We start from the raw sequence: 21,874 nt of genomic DNA on the forward strand, positions 1-21,874 counted from the left end.
AACAATAATAATAGTAATAATGATACTAATATTAATAGAAGAATAGAACAACACGAAATTTCAATTAGCAAGATATTTTGTAAGGAATTTTTCTTTCCATTTTCAAAATATATTTGCTTTCGTATCATCCGAAGAAAATCTGTCTTTTTCTTTTTACGAGAATCAGACTCGTCACATTCTTTGTTGCAACGAAGAAGAAGAACGGAAATTACTCACACGTTAAGATAACGTCGTACTCCTGTGTAAGAATAAAAATGATTCAACATTGTTTTCTACCTTCTGTATTCTCTCGCTGAATTATCTTTTTCGCAATAACCCAAAGAGTCAGCGACACAATAGTTACTTACGTTTCATCATTCGATAGTAACTTAACCGAATGCTCGTGGTATCATTTATTTTTTATGTCAAATCCTGGGTGAATTTGTTGACGAATAGAAGATAGATTGCTTCGTTGATTTAAATTGAACGATCGAGGGGTTTTCAAAAATGCGGACGTACCTATCTCGATAATTAATCAAGGATTAATATCGATCTTACGCTGATGAGGAATATATAATAAGGAGATAGTATGGTCGAATGACGGTCCTCAAATCGATCAGAGGTCTCTCTTAATTAAAAGCCATTGTTCTCTCGATTGGAAGGCGGTTTCAAGCATAAAAACCAATCATAAGGTATTCCGATCTCCTTTTTATCGTTTACATCAAGAAATGTTGAAAATTATCGGGGAAAAGAGTAGTCAGAAGAGAAGCAATAGAGATCATGGAGTAACACAGGGATGATTCAGGAAGGTCGATAGTCCCTCGAGACACAAAGAGCTCGAATATTTGATAGAGTTGCGCGCGCCTTGTGCAATGTTTTCAGCATTTTAACCGGCACGCAAACTCACGCACAGTTTCAGTTGACGACGCGCGCTAGCCGCTACAGGGTGTCCTGGAACAGACTTTCCTGGATTCTCGGCGTATAGCAAAACGCGCATTGAAACTTCCAGGTGAGAGCATTTGTTCTATTGTTTCGACGACTATTTTAAATAACAAAGAGACATTTTTTTACCGTGGACGTTTTTTTTTTTTTTTTTTTTTTAATATTTCCAATCCTTTTGGCTTACTTTCATTAACGAAGAGAAAAATATTTTGTATAAGTTACATGTTTTACAATGTAAAATGAACAAAAAAAATATGAGAAAACATTGGCAACTACAATTATTTCTTTAATTACTATCTATTATATCGATAATTAATAATAACAAATGATCGATATCGTCAAATGATGTTTGCAAATAGTAATACATATAGTCGATATTTACGTGACTGACTTAAAGGACTGCCAGTGCAAGATATATTCTATACATTCTTACGTTTAACGTCGTCAGATTATTCACGGTGCATCACGCATTTTATCAGGACTTGTACGTGAATAGAATAATTATGTAGAAGATACGTTTTACCTCGACGAAACGCGAAGGATCGTTGATTTTGAATGAAAAAAACAAATCACCGAGGATAGTTATTGTGTAAGTTACTTATTAGAATCATCAGTTTAATTATAGATATTTTATTATATGTTTTAATTATGGACAACCCTTCTTCAAAAGAAAAAAAAAAACATATTTTAACGCTCCCGACAATTATCTTTCCATACGATTTCAATATTTTCTATTGGAAATGATTTAGATTAATCATCGTATCGACGACCGATTAATTTAACTCAATATCATTAAGACTAATAAAGGCGCGACAAAACAATCAAGCATGATTCCATAAAAATAACTCTATAGATGTAGTACGTAACGCAAGTGAAAGGTATAACCTAAATTCTCTATCGCGAGGAAAGTATGTTTAACGTGTGCAGAGCTCGCATAAAACGCATTACGTTTGCCGTTTCAGACAATGTTTTATTTATTAGTAACATGAATCGGCGTTAAAATCATTTCAATCGTGTCGCTCGAAAAATCTTTGCGATAAAATATTTTGTATTACTTATATCTCGGTTATGTTTGTAATAAAAAGAAGGAAGAGATAGAGTAAGACAGATAGACAGGCAGGAAAGGATAAAGAAAAAAAAATCAAAACGGCGAGGCAAGCCGCGTTTACCGTAGTGACCCAACGTTTTTCCAAACTTTATGATTGGAAAAACGTTGGGTCACTACCACAAAACGATCAACTTTTTCCATTAGCCTCCTACATACGGATAAGACGTGAGCGAGATAGCTTCAGCTGGTCAAAGGATAGTTCATAAGGGGATCATCCTGGAATTGCATTTCGCGCGATTAAGGTCATAGGAGTGCTTTAAAGCTCTATTCGCTCCGTTATCTCGTTCTGTCCTTAACTTTAACACTGCCAGCGTAATTTTGTAGAAGTGCAGTCCTAAATAAATCAATATACAGTACAAGGCACGTACAAATATATATATATATATATATATATATATATATATATATATATATCTTTAATATATATATCTTTATATATATATCTTTAAATTTATTTTTCATACTTAATCATATTTTATATATCATTAATTAATACGAATACATATATTTTACAGAATTTTATGTTACAATTTGTATTCGCATGCTTCGTAATTTGTTAAAAGTCGATCTTGATTGATTGTTATTATATATAATTTGCTAAAAATCGTTTTTGAGAAATTGACATGCTCCCATATATATTAATAATAAAAATATATTAAATGTATATGTATATATATTATGTATGTATGTGTATAGATATATTTATAGATCGCTATGTGTCATTAGAATTGCGCTAAAAATTAATTATGCGAAAACAACAACAATAGTGGTCCCAATTTGAATATTCGAAAACCAACCAAACCGGTTTTTCGCAAGTCGCATCGTCGGACATAATTTCAATGATAATCCCTCCTTTTTTTATTCATATTTTATTCGATTTATATGAAAAGAAAAAGGACGGTTACAACGTTATTACAATCGTAATAAAAACGAGTTTGGATTGTCATTAGATAAAAGGCACTTTAGTTATTCTCATTGATTATCTTAAAAAGACCATGCCATATACGCGTTTATTTACACGTATCATATACGCATTGTAGAACGATGCCAGACCATAAAATCCAAATGATTTTATCAAACAAAGTAATCAATATACGTCCATTAAATTCCAATTAAGATGTTATAAGATAAATGAGAGTGGGAAAGAAAGTGTTTCTTCATACGACATGATTCCGATCAAAGTTTCGAATTATTACTCTTAAGCTAACATGATTTTATGAGATTGGCATGACGAGTTTATGACGCCTTATCGCAAGATTAATTTTTCGTGAGAAAAGAAAGGATGATAAAAGAACTTAAATGCGTTGAATAGAATTTATATAAATGCAGTTCAACATTAAGTTTCATTTAATTTGTCTTTTTCCTCTTTATCGGTCATTTGATCAAGAGTGACTTCGTAAGTGTCGACATAATGGTGCTTTCTATCGCCAAGGCAGGTGGTGAAGCACGTGTCGTGTTTACCGAAGTTCTCACCGTCCTCGATTGTCTCTGGCATCGGCTGATTTACGGTTTCTGGTAAATAAAGAGCTAGGAAGCCAGAGGCCAAGGCTACCAAACCAAACAACGTGGCTGGTACTTTCGGATCTAGAAAATCTAAGAGCATGATCAATGGCGTTAGGGCACCGCTGAGACGAGCGCACATGGAGCCAATACCAAGGGCCGTGTTCCTCACTACCGTGGGAAATAGTTCGGCCGTGTAATTGTAGATCACTGCGAAGGATGCCGCGATACAGGCCTTACCGAACAATACTATAACAGCTGTCACTGTCGCTCCAATATTGTCCTCCTTCGGGACGAAAGCTGCACATATACAGCAAAGGCCGCCGACTAACATGAATGTACTGACGAGACACCTTCTACCAGTACGATCCATCAGGAATATTAGCATAACATACGATGGTAGCTCGACAAGGCCGCTCAAGAAGAGCATTAAATAAGGATTGCCTACAAGATTTCCAGAATTCAAAGATAAGCCGTAATAAACAATTGAATTGGCGAACCAGTTAAGGCATACGTTCAAGGTTTTCTTTCGAAGATTCGGAGTTTTCAATAAATCAAATCCGTTATGAGTTTTATCTTCCTCGGAGTTATGCTTTATCTTCGAAGTTGCAAGAAATTTTCCGCTCTTCAAGTTCACGTTATTCCCGTTCATCTTTAAGGCTCTCTTCACGATTTCTACGGCCTCCTTTGCTCGGCCTTGAGCCCATAACCATCTTGGGGATTCGTCCATGAGCCACCAGTGTCCTAGCATTAGTGCACTGTGTAGTCCGTAAATTATTTGTAACCAGGTTCGATCCTTAATCAGAGCACCCCAAACAGCGACTAACATAAAACCAGTTGCGAAAGCGAATTGGAACATTATTCCGCAGATAGTCCTCTTTGAGGCTCCCACCAGTTCCATCGTCAGTACAAATCCGGTTATATAAGAGCCAGCTGAGCCAAAGATGCCGTAGAGGAATCTCACGAGAAGGAAAGTGTAATACTCGTTGACCAAAGCGACCATGGTACCGAGTATCAGTTGCAATACCGCGGAGACGTAGAAGATTATCTTCCTTCCGTATTTATCGGCGAGACTACCCAAGGTCACAGCACCAACAAACACACCGAACATATATGCCGACTGTGCCATTGCACCCATCCATCTACGCGAACAAACGAAATTCCACTCCATACCACGTGACGATTTGAAATATTCCGTGTCATATGTCCAAAATTCGCACTTTTTTGTTACATTAAATTCGTCCAGATAATTACAAGTGTCCGATGGCTCTGATATAATGATCGTGTTATTTATGTTCGCTACAACCAACGAATCGTTTAATGTATCTATGAGAGTGGATTTGATGGCTGGTATAACGCATTTGTGAGCAGGTACTGCAGCAACAGTCAATAAAGTTAACATATGTAAACCAGCAGTCAAAGCTCCAACGATGTGTAAAGAGAATTGCCAGAATTGATATCTCCCAAATTCTCCGAGATGCCCCATAAGCTCCTCCAAATCATTATCGACACTCGCCATCTCGTTGAAAGTATAATCAATAATAAGCGAACCGATTCTAGAGAAACGTTTCGAAACCGTCTTGTTCTACCGTTACCGTACAACTGACGGGCTTGACGAACTAAAGACTCTGTCAAGATATCTTTTTCTTTTTTTAATACAGAAAAGCTCGCCGTCCTTGCAATACGTAAAGTAGATTATTTTACGTCGTATTTAGTGAGTACTTCCACATTCTACAAAAGACAGACGAATTAATGAGACTATTATATTATTTTATCAGAAATATTTACTTGTGATAAATGATAACATACTTTTAACTATAACATTTTCTATAATAATTAGGTATTTATCAATACACATACATACCAAAATATAAGGAACGATAAAACAAACGTAGTCATTATAGTAAAAAAGTACGATAATCGAATCCTTGGTAAAAGAATGTTAAGAACATTCAATTCTGAAAAAAAGAGAAATAATTCATATTAGCATAAAACTGAGTATGATCTATCCTTTAATATATTTTTTCTTTTTGTATAAATTTATTACAAATATACATGAGAGTCGAATAAGCGATGAGAATTAATTTTTCGCGGTAATAGATTAAATTTATATTCGTGTAGGAGGTTGATTATGAATATGATTTCGAAAGCCGTATAGTCAATACTGTCTTTAAAGACAGCTGTTTTTGTATATTAAAATGTAGCGGACATTGAGTCAGCTCAAGCGTAACAATGTCATGCATTAATACAAAGACCTCTTCGCGAGGTGTGTAAACATTCCTTTCTATTTCACAGTTCGACGATTAAAGAGAAAACGTGCAACGTTCGAACGAGGCATTGAACGAATTAGATAATCGACAGAAGTTTTTATAGAAACCTGATTATCGGCGTTTTTTCACCGAGATACGAAAAAGAGGAGGCAATGAGGGAAAAGATAAAAAGAGAGGCGGGATCAACGTCCGTTGTCATTGTGTCGTAATACTTTGGTAAGAAAGTATTCTCATTTAATGACGAGCCTCGATTTATTTTAAAATAGTTCATGGTACTAAATAAAACGATGCCAGTAAATTCGAATAGATCGTTTCGTTGTACAAATGGCTGTTATCGTCGATGCATTTTAATAACGTCATCTAAATAAATAACTTGAGATGCTTCAGCTTCGAAGATTCTTAACTAGAAAACAAAAAAAAAACAGTGATAAAGAAAAATGAATCTGAATGTTTGACTTTAAAAATATTCCCACTTCTCAGAGAAGTGTTCAATTGAGTCACTGAATACACTAGCAATTAATTAATACGTCACACTATCATTTATAAGAAGTATTATAAATTTGATTCTTATCCAGCTCACTATCCAAGAGTCGGCTAAACGTTCGAACCAGTTTTCCTATACGATCTCCATTTATTCACTCGATTCAACATTTTTCACGCACTTAGTATGCTTGTCAAACGTATATATAATCGTAGTACATATAGTATATATAACCATAATATAACATAGTATATATAACCGTAATATATCGGTAGTAACTCCAATGGTAACAGTGAGTCTCGAGCAAGGTTTACTCCGATCCGTTACTCCGTGGAAGAGCGGACGTACATTTACTGATGTACATATTTCTCAAGAGTCTGCAGCAAAACTGGCTTTAAATGTCAATGAACTTATGTTGTAGAGAAGTGGAAAATGTGACGTATACAAGTCATTTGCTGACCTCTTTCTTCCTCAGTTCTTTTCTTTCTGTCCATATTGCGAAGAACTGGCTAGTAGTTATACATATTTCTCTATTGTTCCATTCAGTAATTGACTAGGCAATGATAATTTCGTTTATCAATGTGAGCGTATTCATGCATATGTATCATATTTGAACCTACATGCGTATACGTGATGAGAGATTTGATAAACGAACCGCAAAAACGCTAGTCGTCTTAAATAACTCGAACGGTCGACTTCTCTTTGATTATTAACATCTTTCAAAATTCGACCTTGACATTAGACGTCAATTGTGCTCTTAAACGATGACTCTTTTAACTTGATGATACACGTGCCTGCTGTCAGTTTCGTCAGCATAAAATGTTCTGAACGACGAGATGACTGCTGTCAGATAACTTGCGTTCGACGGGGAGAGACGGCAGGTGCACGAGTGTATTCAATGATTATGTTGCTCGATATAGTTATGGAGAGTGAGTGCATGCTGCCTCTATATCGGTCATTGCTCGATAATTCGAGATTAACTGGAACTGTTTTTGAATCTTCGCGAAAGAAAGAATCTGCATATAAAAAAAAAAAAAAATGGTAAATTATAAGAAAACATAATAAAGTTACAAATATTTGAAAGCTATTTTATTTAGATATTAGAAAGGAAAAGAAAAACTTGCTTCAAGATAGATCGAGTTCGTAAAAATGAAAGTGAAAGTATATGCCGAGTATTTCAGTTCTGAAAATATCAAGGAATGAATAATTTTTGAAATCATCAGGATTTTCGTCGAAAATACGAGAGATAAAAAGGAAAAAATCGACAATGAACGTAAAATGTAGAAGGTTGACATTAAGGAGCAACGGTTGTCTGATATTCATATAAAATATGTCGAGAGAGCGTCGAAGTTACGGTTTTCTGCTTCCATAAAGTCTTCTCGTAAACGAGGTGATTATCACATCCTTGGCAAGGTATATACATATATATGTATATATATATATATATACATATATATATATATACATATATATATACATATATATACATATACATATATATATATATATACATATATATACATATAGTATATACATTCGCAAAAGCTCGAAGATGGACGCCGTACGACGATACTAAGCAGTTATACGTCCATTCGTGCTGAGAGCTTGAAATTGCCAGGATAAAAGAGAGCCGAGAGGACATTTAACGGTAAACAATGCGATTCCATTTGCTTCGTTGCTCGACCGATCCTACTCGTTCAAGGATTTCGATTCTCAACGAGTGACTCTCGCTATTAATTATTCAAATTACCTAGGATCGTTTCTTCAAAAGAAACTTGCTCGTTTGTTCACTTTCAGTTAGTATTCTTAGTATTGAGAGAAAAGAGAGAACGTTTACAATGTAATAAAAGTTCATTGAAATTAAAACGATCGAAATCGAAGGGTTGGGGAGATGCTTTTTATCGTGGTTCGTACCTTGAGGTAGAAGAGGAAAAGTAGATCAATCCCATTAACTGAATTTACGAAGGATCTTTTCTGTTTGCCTTTCTCTTTCTCTCTTCCTCTCTTTCTGTCTTTATCACTCTCTCTCTCTCTCTCTTTCTCTCTCTTTCTCTCTCTTTATTTCTATTTTCTTTGTCTCTGTCTCTTGAAAGCCATTAGAACGTTTACTCGATAATTACGAACGCCGCAAGAAAAACGTTCCGCATCAACGATAATAGTTTCTCCTCTGAAAGTTATCGTCGATGTGAATCGACGAGATTGAATATTTCTGCCGTTTAAAACTTTAAACAGCGAATCGAAAACTCTGAGTAAATTATTCTGTTTGAAATGGACGAGGTACGAACGAAGTTTTGAAACGAGTTCTTGCTCATCAGACAAACGATTGAAGGCGAATGAATCAGTTGCTAACGAGAGGACGATCGTTGTCGTTACGTCGTCGCCGTAGTAGTAGTAAGAGAGAAGAGCGGGAAATCGAAGGAATATTGGATTTTTAAAAGGGGGGACCACCTGCAGACTGGCTAACACCAAGCAGAGCTCAGTGATCCAATATGCTTAAATGGATTTCGTCTTTCCTTTCAGTGTATTAGTACGTAATATATACACACGCACAGAGAAAGATACGTAAATACATACCGTACGAAGAAGCTCAAACTGTACTGTATGCTATTCGTCCCGAGCTATCCGGTTTGCCGACTGCCTGGCGCCGGAGAAACACGACTGAGGAAAAACATTTAATGCTTCTATCGAATAGCAAAGAGTTCTAAGAAATAGCGAGTACGGGAAGCTTTGGCTCCTACCATCGCGATAAAATGCGGAAACCTTCTTTTTCCTTCCTTTCATACGATTACGTCTCTGTTTCGTATTATTATCGCGCCGTTTTATCGAATTCTCGCGATACGATAATGCAGTCATATGTGAAAACGAAGTGTCATTTTTGTTTTATCTCCGGAAATTTAAGACGTTTTTATGATGAATACTGATTTATTTTTTGGAAATGAAAAAAATAGAGAATTTTACTTACTATGTTTGGATGTCTTAAATGTCACGTTGGATTTGTGTGATTGTGTTACGTAAGAAATAAGAAAATGAAGTTGAAATTAAAGAAGAAGAAGACGAAAGGCGAACGGTTAAAAGCTCGACATCGTTCTGCAGACACTCTGAGCTTTCGAAGCTTCGGAGCTTTTGAGCACTCTGGTGAACGAATTTAGTACTGCATTCCAATGTTTCTGAAACAACAGGAAAGTAGCGCTTTCTTCGGCGAGTCACGTTTCTCAATTGGTTCGTCGAAATTTTGGAAAATATCATTTCTAGATTTATACTCTGTCACGTATAACCTTTGGTATATACTTATACATGTTTGTTTGACAATTGTACACCCTTATCAGTTATGATATTGTCTTCTTTTTTTAGCTCCTTATCGCATGTAATCATCATTTTGTACATTAATTTTAAACTAGGAAGGTAATTCTTTTCCAAATAATATTATTACATATGAAAAATACATTCATTTTGAACAATGGAAGAAAAAGAAACAATCCGACAAAGTAAAGATTCAATTTGATTTCTTTCCTGTTTTGTCGTTTAAGAGTAAAAGAAAAATGACTAGTTAAATCAACAATGATTCAGTAGAGCGCTGAAGTCAAACGTAACTCAGTACGTACAGGTTTATTCGAATTAAAGATTTATACTTACTAAAGTAGATAGGATGGTTTGCATATTATGCAAATTCTTGAATACAAGATTAGAGAAAAACGATGAAACAAGAATAATTGAGGAAGTAAGACTTCATAGGTTAAATCGAATGCAATCGCAATGAAACACGGATGAATATTTTGAAGGTTGCTGGCATCGAAGCAAATCTAAATTATTTCACGTTTCGTTAAGCTGAACGCGTTCGGTTTAAAAGTACCGTGCGAATACATTAATTACTTCATACCGGTTACTGCACGCACTCCCTGTAGAAACGGTATTACGTAGATTTTTATCTCGCTTATCATCGGAAAAGAAGAGATGAAAAAATTCTCATTTAACGGTATGTGAAGCCGTTCTAAATACAACCTCTTATCTGCGAAGGTTATAATCGTATTCTATTAAAATACGTATGAATAAACCGTTCGACGAGAAGCAATAGAAAAATAAATAGAAGTTGTTCGATTCCTGAAATGGGCTCATTCCTGAAAGTGATTAGAACTCGTCGGCATGTATAGAAGATCGAGTTATTCGTTCGAGGGACAAGTTGACACAAGAGGTAACTCATTCGTCATCCAATTATACGATTTAGTTTACGAGCATATACGAGGCGCAAGGAGGAAGTCAGCGTGCGTGTGCCAAGTGGATAATGATACGAGCTGGTAACAGATACAAGCTGAGTTTACCGTTTGTCTGGCGGCAAAATAATACCTATAGAGATAATTGACATTTCGTATTTTAATTTTTCTAATCGACTACGGAAGAATTATCTCTCATTTGCAAATTTCAAGAAAATGAGATTTTAAGCTTTATCCTTTTTTTTTATAAAGAAAATAATGTTTACTCAACACATAAACGTATATATATATATACGATAAGTTACGTTCGTTTCCTTTCTCTTACGCACGAGCGATTGGCGGATACAATGAATGGTGGTGTTTCGTGTTCGGTAAGGGTATACCACAATGATGGAACTCGATCCGATCGTAATGTCCGCGTTCCTTTCGGTATCGGATTACACGCGACGAGGATTTTCAAGTCGCCCCTATCCAGATTTCGAGAGCTTCCCGAAGAAATTCGATTACCGGCTTACCTATCGAAACGATAAAAGCGATCCTTTCGTTGTACCCGTTCGATGTTCTTCGAACGAACAAGGATAATCGTAGACATCGATTAGATGATAAAAAGAACGAGAGAAGAAACTTGGATAATGCAATCACGGTCATTACCATAATCGAATTCGTTTCTTCTCTCGCAATCTTCTCTTTCTTTCTCTCTTACCCTTCTGGACATGTCACAAATTTCTACGAGATTCAATAACGTTGCTCTCCTGCATGACGAGTCGCATATCACCAGTCGTCGCAGCAACAATTGGTTAATTTAGAATGATTATCAACTAACTCGAACGCACGCTTCCATCTAAACCCTTTAATCCTTCTGATCAAATTATCGAAGCTTTACGACATATACTTGCTTTCCAAGTTTGAACTAATTATTAATTTTGCAATTATGTTATCATATCTTAACGCCAATATTGTTTACCGTGTAATAAAAATTATCTATCTTTCTAACATTATTATTATTTAAGCGTTAGAAAAGATATTTTACCAAAAGTTGAATATAAGTTTGTATTTGAAAGAATTTCGAAATCAAAGGAGTTAGAAAACAGTTTTCAATTCGAAGCTTTCGCACACATTGTTATGTTCAAGGTTTTTGAAACGTTTCTAGTTCGAAAACTTTTACGGATCCTTATGATTAAAACTACGAAGAGAATGAACGCAAGAAAATTCAATAGGAATTCTTTTTACGTATGTTTTTATTAGCATAAATCAGTCATTGGCTTTGCATTTCTATGCAACTAAATTCATTTACAATGATTATAAAAATTATATCGGGGACATAAAGATATAAGATATGCGAATAAGTACGTATTTTTATAGATATATACATATATTATACGAATGAGTGACGATGGAACGAAGATCAGGACAATGTATCGATCCTCTTCCATCGTCGGAATAATGAGTCAACGCGCAAAATAATTTTTTGCGGATGACAAGCATCGTTAATTATACGTGTATACTGTGACTCATTTCTTCGTTCATAGTAGTTTTTCTCCATAAAGTAGGAAAAAATTATCATTCATATCGAGACGCTTTTGTTCACCAGATATATAACGTTTTTATAATGAAGTAACATCAGACCACAATGAATAATCGAAATTACCTATGACAATAGTGAATTATGAAACAATAAAATATCAAAACATTTTCTTCGTACATAAAATTGATGCATGTATTTATCTATAATTAAATGAAGATTTCAATTTCCGCACGAAAATGATAGATCCTCTTTAAGAGTGCTCACTACCCCTCGCTAGAAACGTGATTTCAGCGAAAAATACGGGAAGAAAAAAGTATATTAAGGAAAAATTGTCCCTTCGTTCGATTTATCGCATTGGCGTTTTATGCTTGGTTTAATATTCTATGCCCTTCAAGTCGCATCATTTGCGCGCAATAATCGAAGAAATAGCTGACATCAGGCAAGGTATAATCGTCAATTTTTACAAAATAGCTCGCATGAGAACTTAATATATACATATACCGTAACAGTAACGGAACATGCAATTTGTTGAGAGATCTGAGTTAGACTAATTTTCTTGCATGTTCTCTATAAAAAGATTATAAAAATTATGTCAGTATCATTCCATAAGAAGATATAGAAGCAAAACAATGTTTGTTCAATATATGACTTGGTTTTTGGTAAATAATTTATTGTATATATTGAAAAATATATAATTTTTGTACCAATAGGAAAATCTCTTCGATGAATAAATGCTAATATTAGTCCTGTATTCACTTAAAATAATAAGTTTGTAACAATAATGATATTATAAAAAAATAATGATATTAAATATAATAATGATATTAAATAATAATGATATTATCTAAATAAATAATCCTTTGATTATAAAAATCAAACAAGAATTGTAATCGAGAAAATTTTTCACATAAAACTTTGCAAATGCATTGAGCGTTGAAGAGTTTTAATAGAATCATAAGAAAAGATATTATAATTTTATTTATTATTCACAATTTCATCATCGGTCTCGGTAAATTTATAAGAGGATAACAATTCCGAGACAGATTCGGTAAAATAGAATTAATTTAGATGCAATTAATTTGTCTTTTCAGTGATTATTGGAAAACAGAATCAAAGGACTCTAGTTAGTCGAAGCATTGTATACAAAGCCAAACATATATCTTCATTGTGTTTGATGCTGTCGATATTATTTAGTCAATCGTCGAATATTTGACGAAAATACAAATCAAAATCCCGAGTAATCCCTTTGAAATATTTACTTTGATTAAATTATCGAAACGATACGAAATTCCCGATGAAAGATATTTTCCAAAAAAAAATGAACGGTTTCTTCGTACAAATTGATGGAAAGTACGAGGAAAATGTAGAGATTCTCAGAAGTAAAGAGTATCGAATGAGATCGTATGCAGTATCGCATCCTGCAGGAAATCGATCGTAGGGCTTCTTACGGTTATCCGGAAGATGGTATGCAGGTGGAAGGATGCTAGGAACGGAAAGCGATACCGCGATGGGCAAGCAGGAAACTTGGATGGCAAGGAGAGGAAGGAGGAAGAAGTATGAAGCCGGATTACAGCTCCCGTCCTTGGCAGTTGCGCGCGGAGCATCGAGCTGAGCGGAGGTGTCTTTCGCGTCTGATCCTGATTATCGTTCTCTCGATCATTGAAACGAATTCTCCTAGGACGGAACGAATTTGTGCCAGCCTCTCGTGGGAAGGAAGTGAGTCTTCTTATATCGGTGTTCGTTTCCTTTTTCGAAACGGTCGAAAATCATCGAAATCGTTGTATAAAATTTTCTATCCTTTAGTGGATCGAACGAAAAATCCAGTGACTTTATCGTTCTAAATTAATTAACTTATTTCGTTTCGACAAAGTACCGACTAATTTGGAGATTGTGATTCATTTCGAAGTGAAATAATAATTGATTGACTGTGTTCGATAAACAGTCAATGAATTATTTTAATTATTCTCGTGTATTTATATCTGCACTGTGTTGCCTCGTCGAAATACGTATATCTTCGATTTTACTTTCTGTTGTTGACATCACCGGCAATTTGAAATGTCCTAGGATGATAGAAAAACAAAAGCAGGAAGAGAGGAAAGGAGGAGGTAAAGGAGAATGTTGTGAAGAGAGAGGAAAAAACAAAGTACATATTAGTATAGAATTTCTAGAACGTTGAAATGTCACTAATTACTACACGAACGCGCATCATCGTCTATAGTATCTATTTATAAAATAACTCATTTTCTTTGCAAGAGATAAAGACATACGAATCAACATTGTTTTTGCTATATCGTTGGCTTTTTTCGTTAACACATACTCCTGGAAAATAAAATGCTTATCGTGGAGTTTAACAATATTGTGTGCACTAAACTGCAATTTCTTAATTAGTCTGGCGGTATTAGAGCTTACAATATCTAATCTTTGTTTATAGCGCTTAAGTCATTTACTGCTTCTTCTATTGATTGTTATTAATCAACACGTTTTATCTTCGTCAATCTTACGTCATTAAAATTTTGTAATGTCCCGTTAAAAAAAGTAAAAAGGAAACTATGTTTTAGCGTAGAAAAACCTGCAAAACTCAAAACATGAATTAACATGACAACGAGTTGAAGTGCTTAAAGCAATCCAACCGTTTCCTCTCTCTCTCTCTCTCTCTCTCTCTCGCTCTCTCTCTCTCTTTCTCTTTCCCTATCTCGAATATGCAATCTTTGTTTGGTCGCTTGCAGTAATTTAATTACGTTGTGTAAATCTGCCCGGAAGGGACGTTGAGATTAACGTTAAATTCTCTGGCCAACGTACACTTTTCGCTCGACGATTTTGCATCACTATTCATTCCTGAAAAAAAAGCTTTGAAAAAACTTCATTTTGGATTGTACAATTGTAGAACGTATCGTTTAAACGTATCCTTTGGACTCGATGAGGAAACGATTTACACTTTTATTTTTATATTTAAGAAACCTTAAGGCCTTGTCATCGAGTGGAAAATTTTATTGAAAGATACTACATTTTTCTTTTGACTCATGATATAAAATATCACGTGTATGCTAGTATATATATAAGCTGATGTTTATATAAACGCCGACGAGAATATAATTGAACCAATAATATAATATTTTTATTATTTCGATAAAAATTTCGTAAATGATCATAAGTTGTTAAATAAATCCAGAAGTCAATTGCATTTCAGCTAAATGATTAACACACATTTATCGATTAGTCATGTCTCAGTTCTGTGAATCTCTGACGAATAAAAACGGCAAAGAACAAATCCTCCTTTCCTTATATTCCTTATCCTTGACACGTTCTCCGTAGCACGTGAAATTACTCATAATGATTGCTTACCTTAACCTGTTTTAGATGACGATCCAAAAAACATAGTTTTATAGTCGAACCTTAAGAGTGCCAATCAGCTATTGTTATTTTTTGCTCTCATGAAAAAAAAAAAAATACATTAGATCGTATTGATTGCGAAGTAAAATTGTTGTTTCTTTTTTTTTCCTGAAGCTTTCCCATTGTCAGTGCGAAATAAATCGGATATATAAAAAGAAAACCTAATTACTACTGTGTTTAAATGGTTGCACTGTTTCTTTGGTTGTAGTTAAGGAAGAAATGATAAATCATCTTTCTCATTTATAGGTCCACACATGATATGACCCAGTCTCATGAGGTTTTGGCAATGATGGATGCACACACAACAACATTTGGACGAACGAAAGGCTGCACGATCTCTCGTTGCGGTGCTTTCCTTCTCGGTGCCTTCTTTCTCATTTCTTTGGTAGTGACCGGGCTTTTGGTTTATCATTATGCTCCCTGCCTTGAAGAAAAAATTAAATCGTGCGAAACTTCTCTAAATAATTTTGATCATCAAACTGGAAGGGCATTTTCTGATAACTCGGCAAGCAAGAAGAAAATCGACGTCAGATTACCGAAATCGATCGTACCGGATTCTTACGAGTTACGACTGGTACCCTTCATATGGGAAGGAAATTTCACTTTCAACGGTGAGGTACGTATAACGTTGATACTCGAATAAATTTACATATCAAAAGGAAAGACGAACCGGATGATTACCTAATACATAGCTAAGAGAGAAAACGTTAGAAAGGCCTCATGTTTCTTTTCCTTTTTGACTGACGACGATGTAAATATAGACTATTACATTTCTGCCTTTTCTCCATCGAGATTATAAATCGATGTCGAACGTGTTAGAACCTTCAAAGAATTTTTCCACGTAGAATCCATAGAGCTTTTTGACTGATCATTTTTATAAGTTCGAACGTTTTACGATGTGTTGCACGGAGATGTCATATTTTTACTTTGTCACGAACAAAGCTAAATCCATAGATAGATGAATAGATAGATAGATAGAAAGATAGATAGATAGATGGATGGATGGATGGATAGATGGATATATATCCCTCGATTCGCAAATTCAATTTCAACAGGCAATTGAATTTTTGTTCTGCCATTCGGCTTCGAGCGTTTCTTCCCTTTTCATCATTTCGTTATCCTCATCTCTCATTTCACCTTCTCTCTCTCTCTCTCTCTCTCTCTCTCTCTCTCTCTCTTTCTCTAGGCTATAAAAGTAATTGCAATAGTAGCGAAGACGAAAACGCGTAATGTACGATAACTTCAAGGCCCAATGGTGAAAGTATCTATTCGAAACTATCGGCTGGCCGATCACAATTAGAAAGTAAGGAATGCCGGTTCATTTCTCATCCAACAGTGCCAGTTAACAATGAGAAAAGAAAAGTGTCATTGACCGTTAGAAAGACTGATTTTGTTTGGAGATTTTCTTGGATTCTTTTCGATAGTATTTGATCAATGATTTTAGTATTCAATCGATGATTTTAAAAATAACGAGAAAGAGAACAAGAGAAAGAAATTAAGAAAGAAAAAGAAAGTGATCCTATTAACTTACATATTATCGTGAGACCGTCCAAAGTAGGAAATCCTTTATTGTAAGATCATTGTGAAATATTCTCATGTAATTCGTAGTATTTCATTAAACGTGACAAGTTCAATAACAAAAATTATTTTTTTGTCATTAACAATTATATTATTTTATAACAGATTATGTTTGACTTTTATAATCATATTTAATGAATTTTTAAGGGAATAATATCGTCGATTATTACAAACTTACGCGAACTTTCGATAGTATTAAATTTGGAAAATAAAACAGTTGTATGTTTTCAGGTGACTATCGTAGTGAACGTAACGGAAAATACGAAAAATGTAACCCTTCATGCGACCGACATGAAGATCGACGAGTCCCTTACAAGTATACGAGAATTCTCTCTGTCCAATAATAGAACAAAGCCGATCACAATTGTCGAGCAAAAGAACGACACCGAAAGGCAATTTCATGTGATTAAAACGTCGGACACGTTGAAGGAGGGTAAGCAATACGTGGTGCATCTCAAGTTCGTTGGCCAGCTGAACGACTACCTTCAAGGTTTCTACAGAAGCTCCTATACCGTCGGCAATCAAACGAGGTAACTTATACTAATTCCTTTCGTTCATTTCTATCGTGAACGAGTTTTACCTTTCTTCCTTTTCCTTTCTCGGCCACTTAAAGGCGATCGATTCGATTAATCTTCGATATTTAAAGTAGTATATATGTAGTATATCGAGTAGGTTGATATGAATTGCTTGATAAGAAGCTTTTCTTACTATAATCCTCTCTCAAGAAATCGAGTTAATATTATTCCATTCGATTTATACGATCGTTAAATATCAGCCAAGATTAACTCTACTAATATAAATACTCGTCGCAATGATAAAAATTTAATGATTCGAAACGGATGCGAAGAAATATTCGAGTTACGAAAGGCAATCCTCGATCAAAAGTTTCATCGGTTTCACATCGCAAATAGTATGCGTATATGTATGTCATACTTTCTCCGGTCGTATGTAAAGGAGTCGAGTGAAAAGGAAAATATCAGGTTCATTGACCCTATTTCTACTCGAAATGATCTCGTAAAAAATTAGTTAACTTTTGAGTTTGCTATAGTGCTATACATCTCTTTAGAAATTTTGAAAGAAGATCGTTTCGTTTCCGTTAAAAGAGTTTTAGCCCGAAGGAAAGAAGAGGAAGATTGCATTTATTCGTGAAACGTTAAGAACATCTTTTTCTTCTGATGAACATTTACCGAAGGTTTCATGACCCTTGAATTATAGATGGATTGCCACGACACAATTTCAAGCAACGGACGCTCGCCGTGCCTTTCCCTGTTTCGACGAGCCAGCCATGAAAGCCAAATTCCAGATCAGCATAGGTCGGCCCAGAAACATGACGTCTATTTCAAATATGCCAAGGAAAGGACAACCCGAGCCAATGTGAGTTTTTTCATTTTGATATTATTCTCGAATTATTAGATAATTTATAAAAAGTAAGAAAATCATTTAATTATTTATTATTGTTATCATTAGGCCTGGTCTTCCTACGTACGAGTGGGATCATTACGAGCAATCCGTACCAATGTCTACTTATTTGGTAGCTTTTATAGTTTCCGACTTTGAAATGTTAAAATCGGAGTCTCGAAACTTTAGTGTCTGGGCGCGCAAGGAGGCCATTAACCAATCTCATTATAGTTTGGATATCGGCCCGAAAATACTGGAATATTATGAGGATTATTTCAAGATAAAGTTTCCTCTTCCAAAAATGGATATGGTTGCGTTACCTGATTTTTCAGCCGGAGCTATGGAGAATTGGGGATTGATCACTTACAGGTAACCAACGTGGAAGTTTTTTCCGAGCTATTGGTAATTCGAGAATCTTTTTAATAGTTTCTCTTTAATTGGAGAACCTTCATAATATGGATGATGATCTGTTAAATATGGTTACAGAGAAACGGCGATGTTATATCAAGAGCGAGTGTCAACAAGTAGCAATTTACAAAGAGTAGCAACAGTGGTGGCTCACGAATTAGCCCATCAATGGTTTGGAAATTTGGTTACACCAAGTTGGTGGTCGGATCTTTGGCTGAATGAAGGCTTTGCCAGTTACGTCGAATACATCGGAATGAATGCGGTGAATTTTCAAAATAAATATCTTTTTTTTTTATTTATTTCGTTTTTATGAAAGATTTCGTTACGATTTTTCAGGTAGAACCAACGTGGAAAGTTTTAGAACAATTTGTGGTTAACGATTTGCAATCCGTCTTTGGATTAGATGCTTTACAATCTTCTCATCCTATATCGATAGAAGTTGGACATCCGGATGAGATCAGTGAAATTTTTGATAGAATTTCCTACGAGAAAGGTGCTCGACGATTGAAATACATTATTTGAAAATTTCAAAAGTGATTATATTAATCGTCACGTTTACAGGTGCTTCTATCCTAAGGATGATGGACCATTTTCTTACGACAGATGTTTTCAAGCGAGGACTTACAAATTATTTAACCGAAAAGTAAGTAAATATCTTCTTAAAGTTATTTGAAATAGAAAGAATAGCTAAAAAAAAACTTTTATCGATAATACTTAGAGCTTATCAAAGTGCCGAGCAAAACGATTTGTGGAATGCGCTTACGAAACAAGCTCATAAAGATAAAGTTTTGGATCCTTCTATTACGATCCAACAAATTATGGATACGTGGACCCTTCAAACTGGTTTCCCTGTTGTTACCGTAATGCGAAATTATCTAAATGGTGATGCTACTCTCACCCAGGTTGGTTTATTTATCTTTGTGAAATCATGAATATTTATAGTAACTTTGATATAATCTTTAGGAACGCTTCATGCTACAAAATAGTACTATGATTACCATGATGGAACCTGAACCACTCTGGTGGATTCCTATTACATACACGAACGAAAAGGAATTAAATTTCAATCGAACTCAGCCCAATCATTGGATGAAAGCAGAACGTTCGATCGTTTTGCCAAATTTAAATACTAGTGCACATCAATGGATGATTTTCAATGTCTTGGAAACTGGTAATTTTATATTTTTCTTTAACTTAATTCACAATACCTTAATGAAATTAAGGTATTATAAAGTTTAATACCTTAAAGAATTTAAATGATAAATAGGATAAATAAATTTTACAGGTTACTATCGAGTTAATTACGATAGGACGAACTGGCAATTGATAATAAAACAATTGAATAAGGATAATTTTAGAGATATATCGACAATTAATAGAGCTCAATTGATCGATGATGCTCTTAATTTAGCCAGAGCAGGCAAGCTCGATTACGCAATTGCTTTAGACGTTACTTCTTATTTGGCACACGAAAGCGAATATTTGCCTTGGAAAGCTGCTCTGACTGCATTGAATTATTTAGATGATATGTTGATAATGCTACCTGGTTACGATAAGTTCAGGGTATGTAAAGAGATATACAATTTTAATAACGTTTCTCGATTTCTCGTCACCGAATAAATCTCTTTAACGAAGTAAAATTACTCCTTCAGATTTATACTTTGAAGCTTTTGGATAATGTATACAAGCAAGTTGGCTTTACGGACAAGCCTGGTGATCCGCAATTAACAGTATTTACGAGGATAGACGTTCTTAATTGGGCATGTACTTTTGGCCACGATGATTGCGTTGATAATGCAGTTAATCAATTCTACAATTGGCGTAAAATGCCTGATCCGGATACAAATAATCCGTAAGTAATAAACTTGTTGTTTTCTTCTTTTACTCGAAGAAAATAAAATTATCGTTTTTGAATTTAGAATTTCACCAAATTTGAAGAGTGTGGTCTATTGTACCGCTATACGAGCGGGTAGTCAAGTCGAATGGGAATTTGCTTGGCAAAGATATTTAAATACCAATGTGGGTTCCGAGAAGGACTTGCTCTTACAGGCCCTTGGATGTAGCCGAGAAGTTTGGATGTTGAGCAGATATTTGGATTGGGCGGTTACAGAGAATTCTGGCATTAGAAAGCAAGACGCAACGAGAGTCTTTGGATCTGTAGCTAGAAACATTATCGGTCATCCTCTAGCCTTCAACTACCTCAGAAACAAATGGGCCCGTTTAAGAGAATAGTATGTTTTTGAATTGTCCGTCTTTACAATTTTCTTATCGTCGATACGATTATTCATTAATACTTTCTATCTTTCTTTTAGTTTCGGTACTTCTTTAGTTTTGATAAACAATATCGTCAAGTCAGCAACTAGAGGCATCAACACGAAATACGAACTTAAAGACGTAAGTTCCATAATTCCAATTGTTTATTTTCATATTATTTTGCGTCTCTAAATAATTTCTATATTTTTTTTACAGTTAATCGATTTCATAACGGAGAACAAAGATGAACTGGGCAGTGCAACCAGAACCGTTCAACAGGCTGTAGAGCAAGCTGAAGCAAACATAAAATGGTTAGACAATAATTACGCGACGATACGCGATTGGTTGCAAAGAAACACAGCGTAACTTGGGTCAAATTATTATTAAAAATATGATATATCGATCATCATTCGATATCTCGTTTAAAATTGAGAATTTGCGAGATACGTTGTTAAATCTATGAAACTATAGAACATTCTAAACATCTCCGCAATTCGCATCTCTCTTACTCTAGTTAAACGTATGCTACTCAAAAGAAAATTTGTCGAATTAAATAAGTTCGCAAGAGAGTATAATATGTAAGCGTTTTTATATGTATCTGTAAATATGTGCGCGATATTAATATGTGTATTATACAAATAACATTTAGAATATACGTCAATGTGGATATAAAAGAGGCTGATGATTTATGAATAATCGTGAAACATAATGAGAAATAAATAGTAAAGCAATGGATGATTGTTAAAAAACATAATATATCATTAGCCACAGTATTTCTTCCTTCGTCTTTTTATATATCCTTTCGATACAATTCCAGATATCTTGATTTTCACG

The 21,874-nt window shown here is 34.8% G+C and overlaps 2 protein-coding genes across 9 annotated transcripts; one reads left to right on the top strand and one right to left on the bottom strand.

Annotated features, from left to right (window-relative positions):
• Nucleotides 1-877: 877 nt before the first annotated feature.
• LOC124428579 (aminopeptidase N-like) lies at nt 878-21,813 on the top strand. 4 transcript variants are annotated; one of them, XM_046972827.1, is made up of 15 exons: nt 878-988; nt 15,650-16,019; nt 17,213-17,511; nt 18,197-18,355; nt 18,449-18,748; nt 18,866-19,049; nt 19,124-19,280; nt 19,349-19,430; nt 19,506-19,689; nt 19,751-19,958; nt 20,073-20,350; nt 20,440-20,639; nt 20,707-21,018; nt 21,100-21,181; nt 21,257-21,813. In XM_046972827.1, the coding sequence occupies exons 2-15, from the start codon at nt 15,663-15,665 to the stop codon at nt 21,404-21,406; spliced, it is 2,952 nt and encodes a 983-aa protein (XP_046828783.1). In that variant the 5' UTR covers nt 878-988; nt 15,650-15,662; the 3' UTR covers nt 21,407-21,813. The 4 variants fall into 4 exon arrangements, with proteins under 4 accessions (XP_046828783.1, XP_046828774.1, XP_046828791.1 ...); XM_046972818.1 differs by lacking the exon at nt 878-988 and adding an exon at nt 13,576-13,729; XM_046972835.1 differs by lacking the exon at nt 878-988 and adding an exon at nt 13,741-14,156.
• Nucleotides 2,685-9,693, bottom strand: LOC124428621 (organic cation transporter protein). 5 transcript variants are annotated; one of them, XM_046972881.1, is made up of 3 exons: nt 9,243-9,693; nt 5,394-5,487; nt 2,685-5,260 (listed from the first exon to the last, which is right to left on the bottom strand). In XM_046972881.1, the coding sequence occupies exon 3, from the start codon at nt 5,046-5,048 to the stop codon at nt 3,366-3,368; it is 1,683 nt and encodes a 560-aa protein (XP_046828837.1). In that variant the 5' UTR covers nt 5,049-5,260; nt 5,394-5,487; nt 9,243-9,693; the 3' UTR covers nt 2,685-3,365. The 5 variants fall into 5 exon arrangements, with proteins under 5 accessions (XP_046828837.1, XP_046828841.1, XP_046828851.1 ...); XM_046972885.1 differs by lacking the exon at nt 9,243-9,693 and adding an exon at nt 8,855-9,172; XM_046972895.1 differs by lacking the exon at nt 9,243-9,693 and adding an exon at nt 6,540-6,728.
• Nucleotides 21,814-21,874: the final 61 nt, after the last annotated feature.

This window comes from Vespa crabro, chromosome 1, assembly GCF_910589235.1.
Source record: "Vespa crabro chromosome 1, iyVesCrab1.2, whole genome shotgun sequence".
Lineage (NCBI taxonomy): Eukaryota > Metazoa > Arthropoda > Insecta > Hymenoptera > Vespidae > Vespa > Vespa crabro.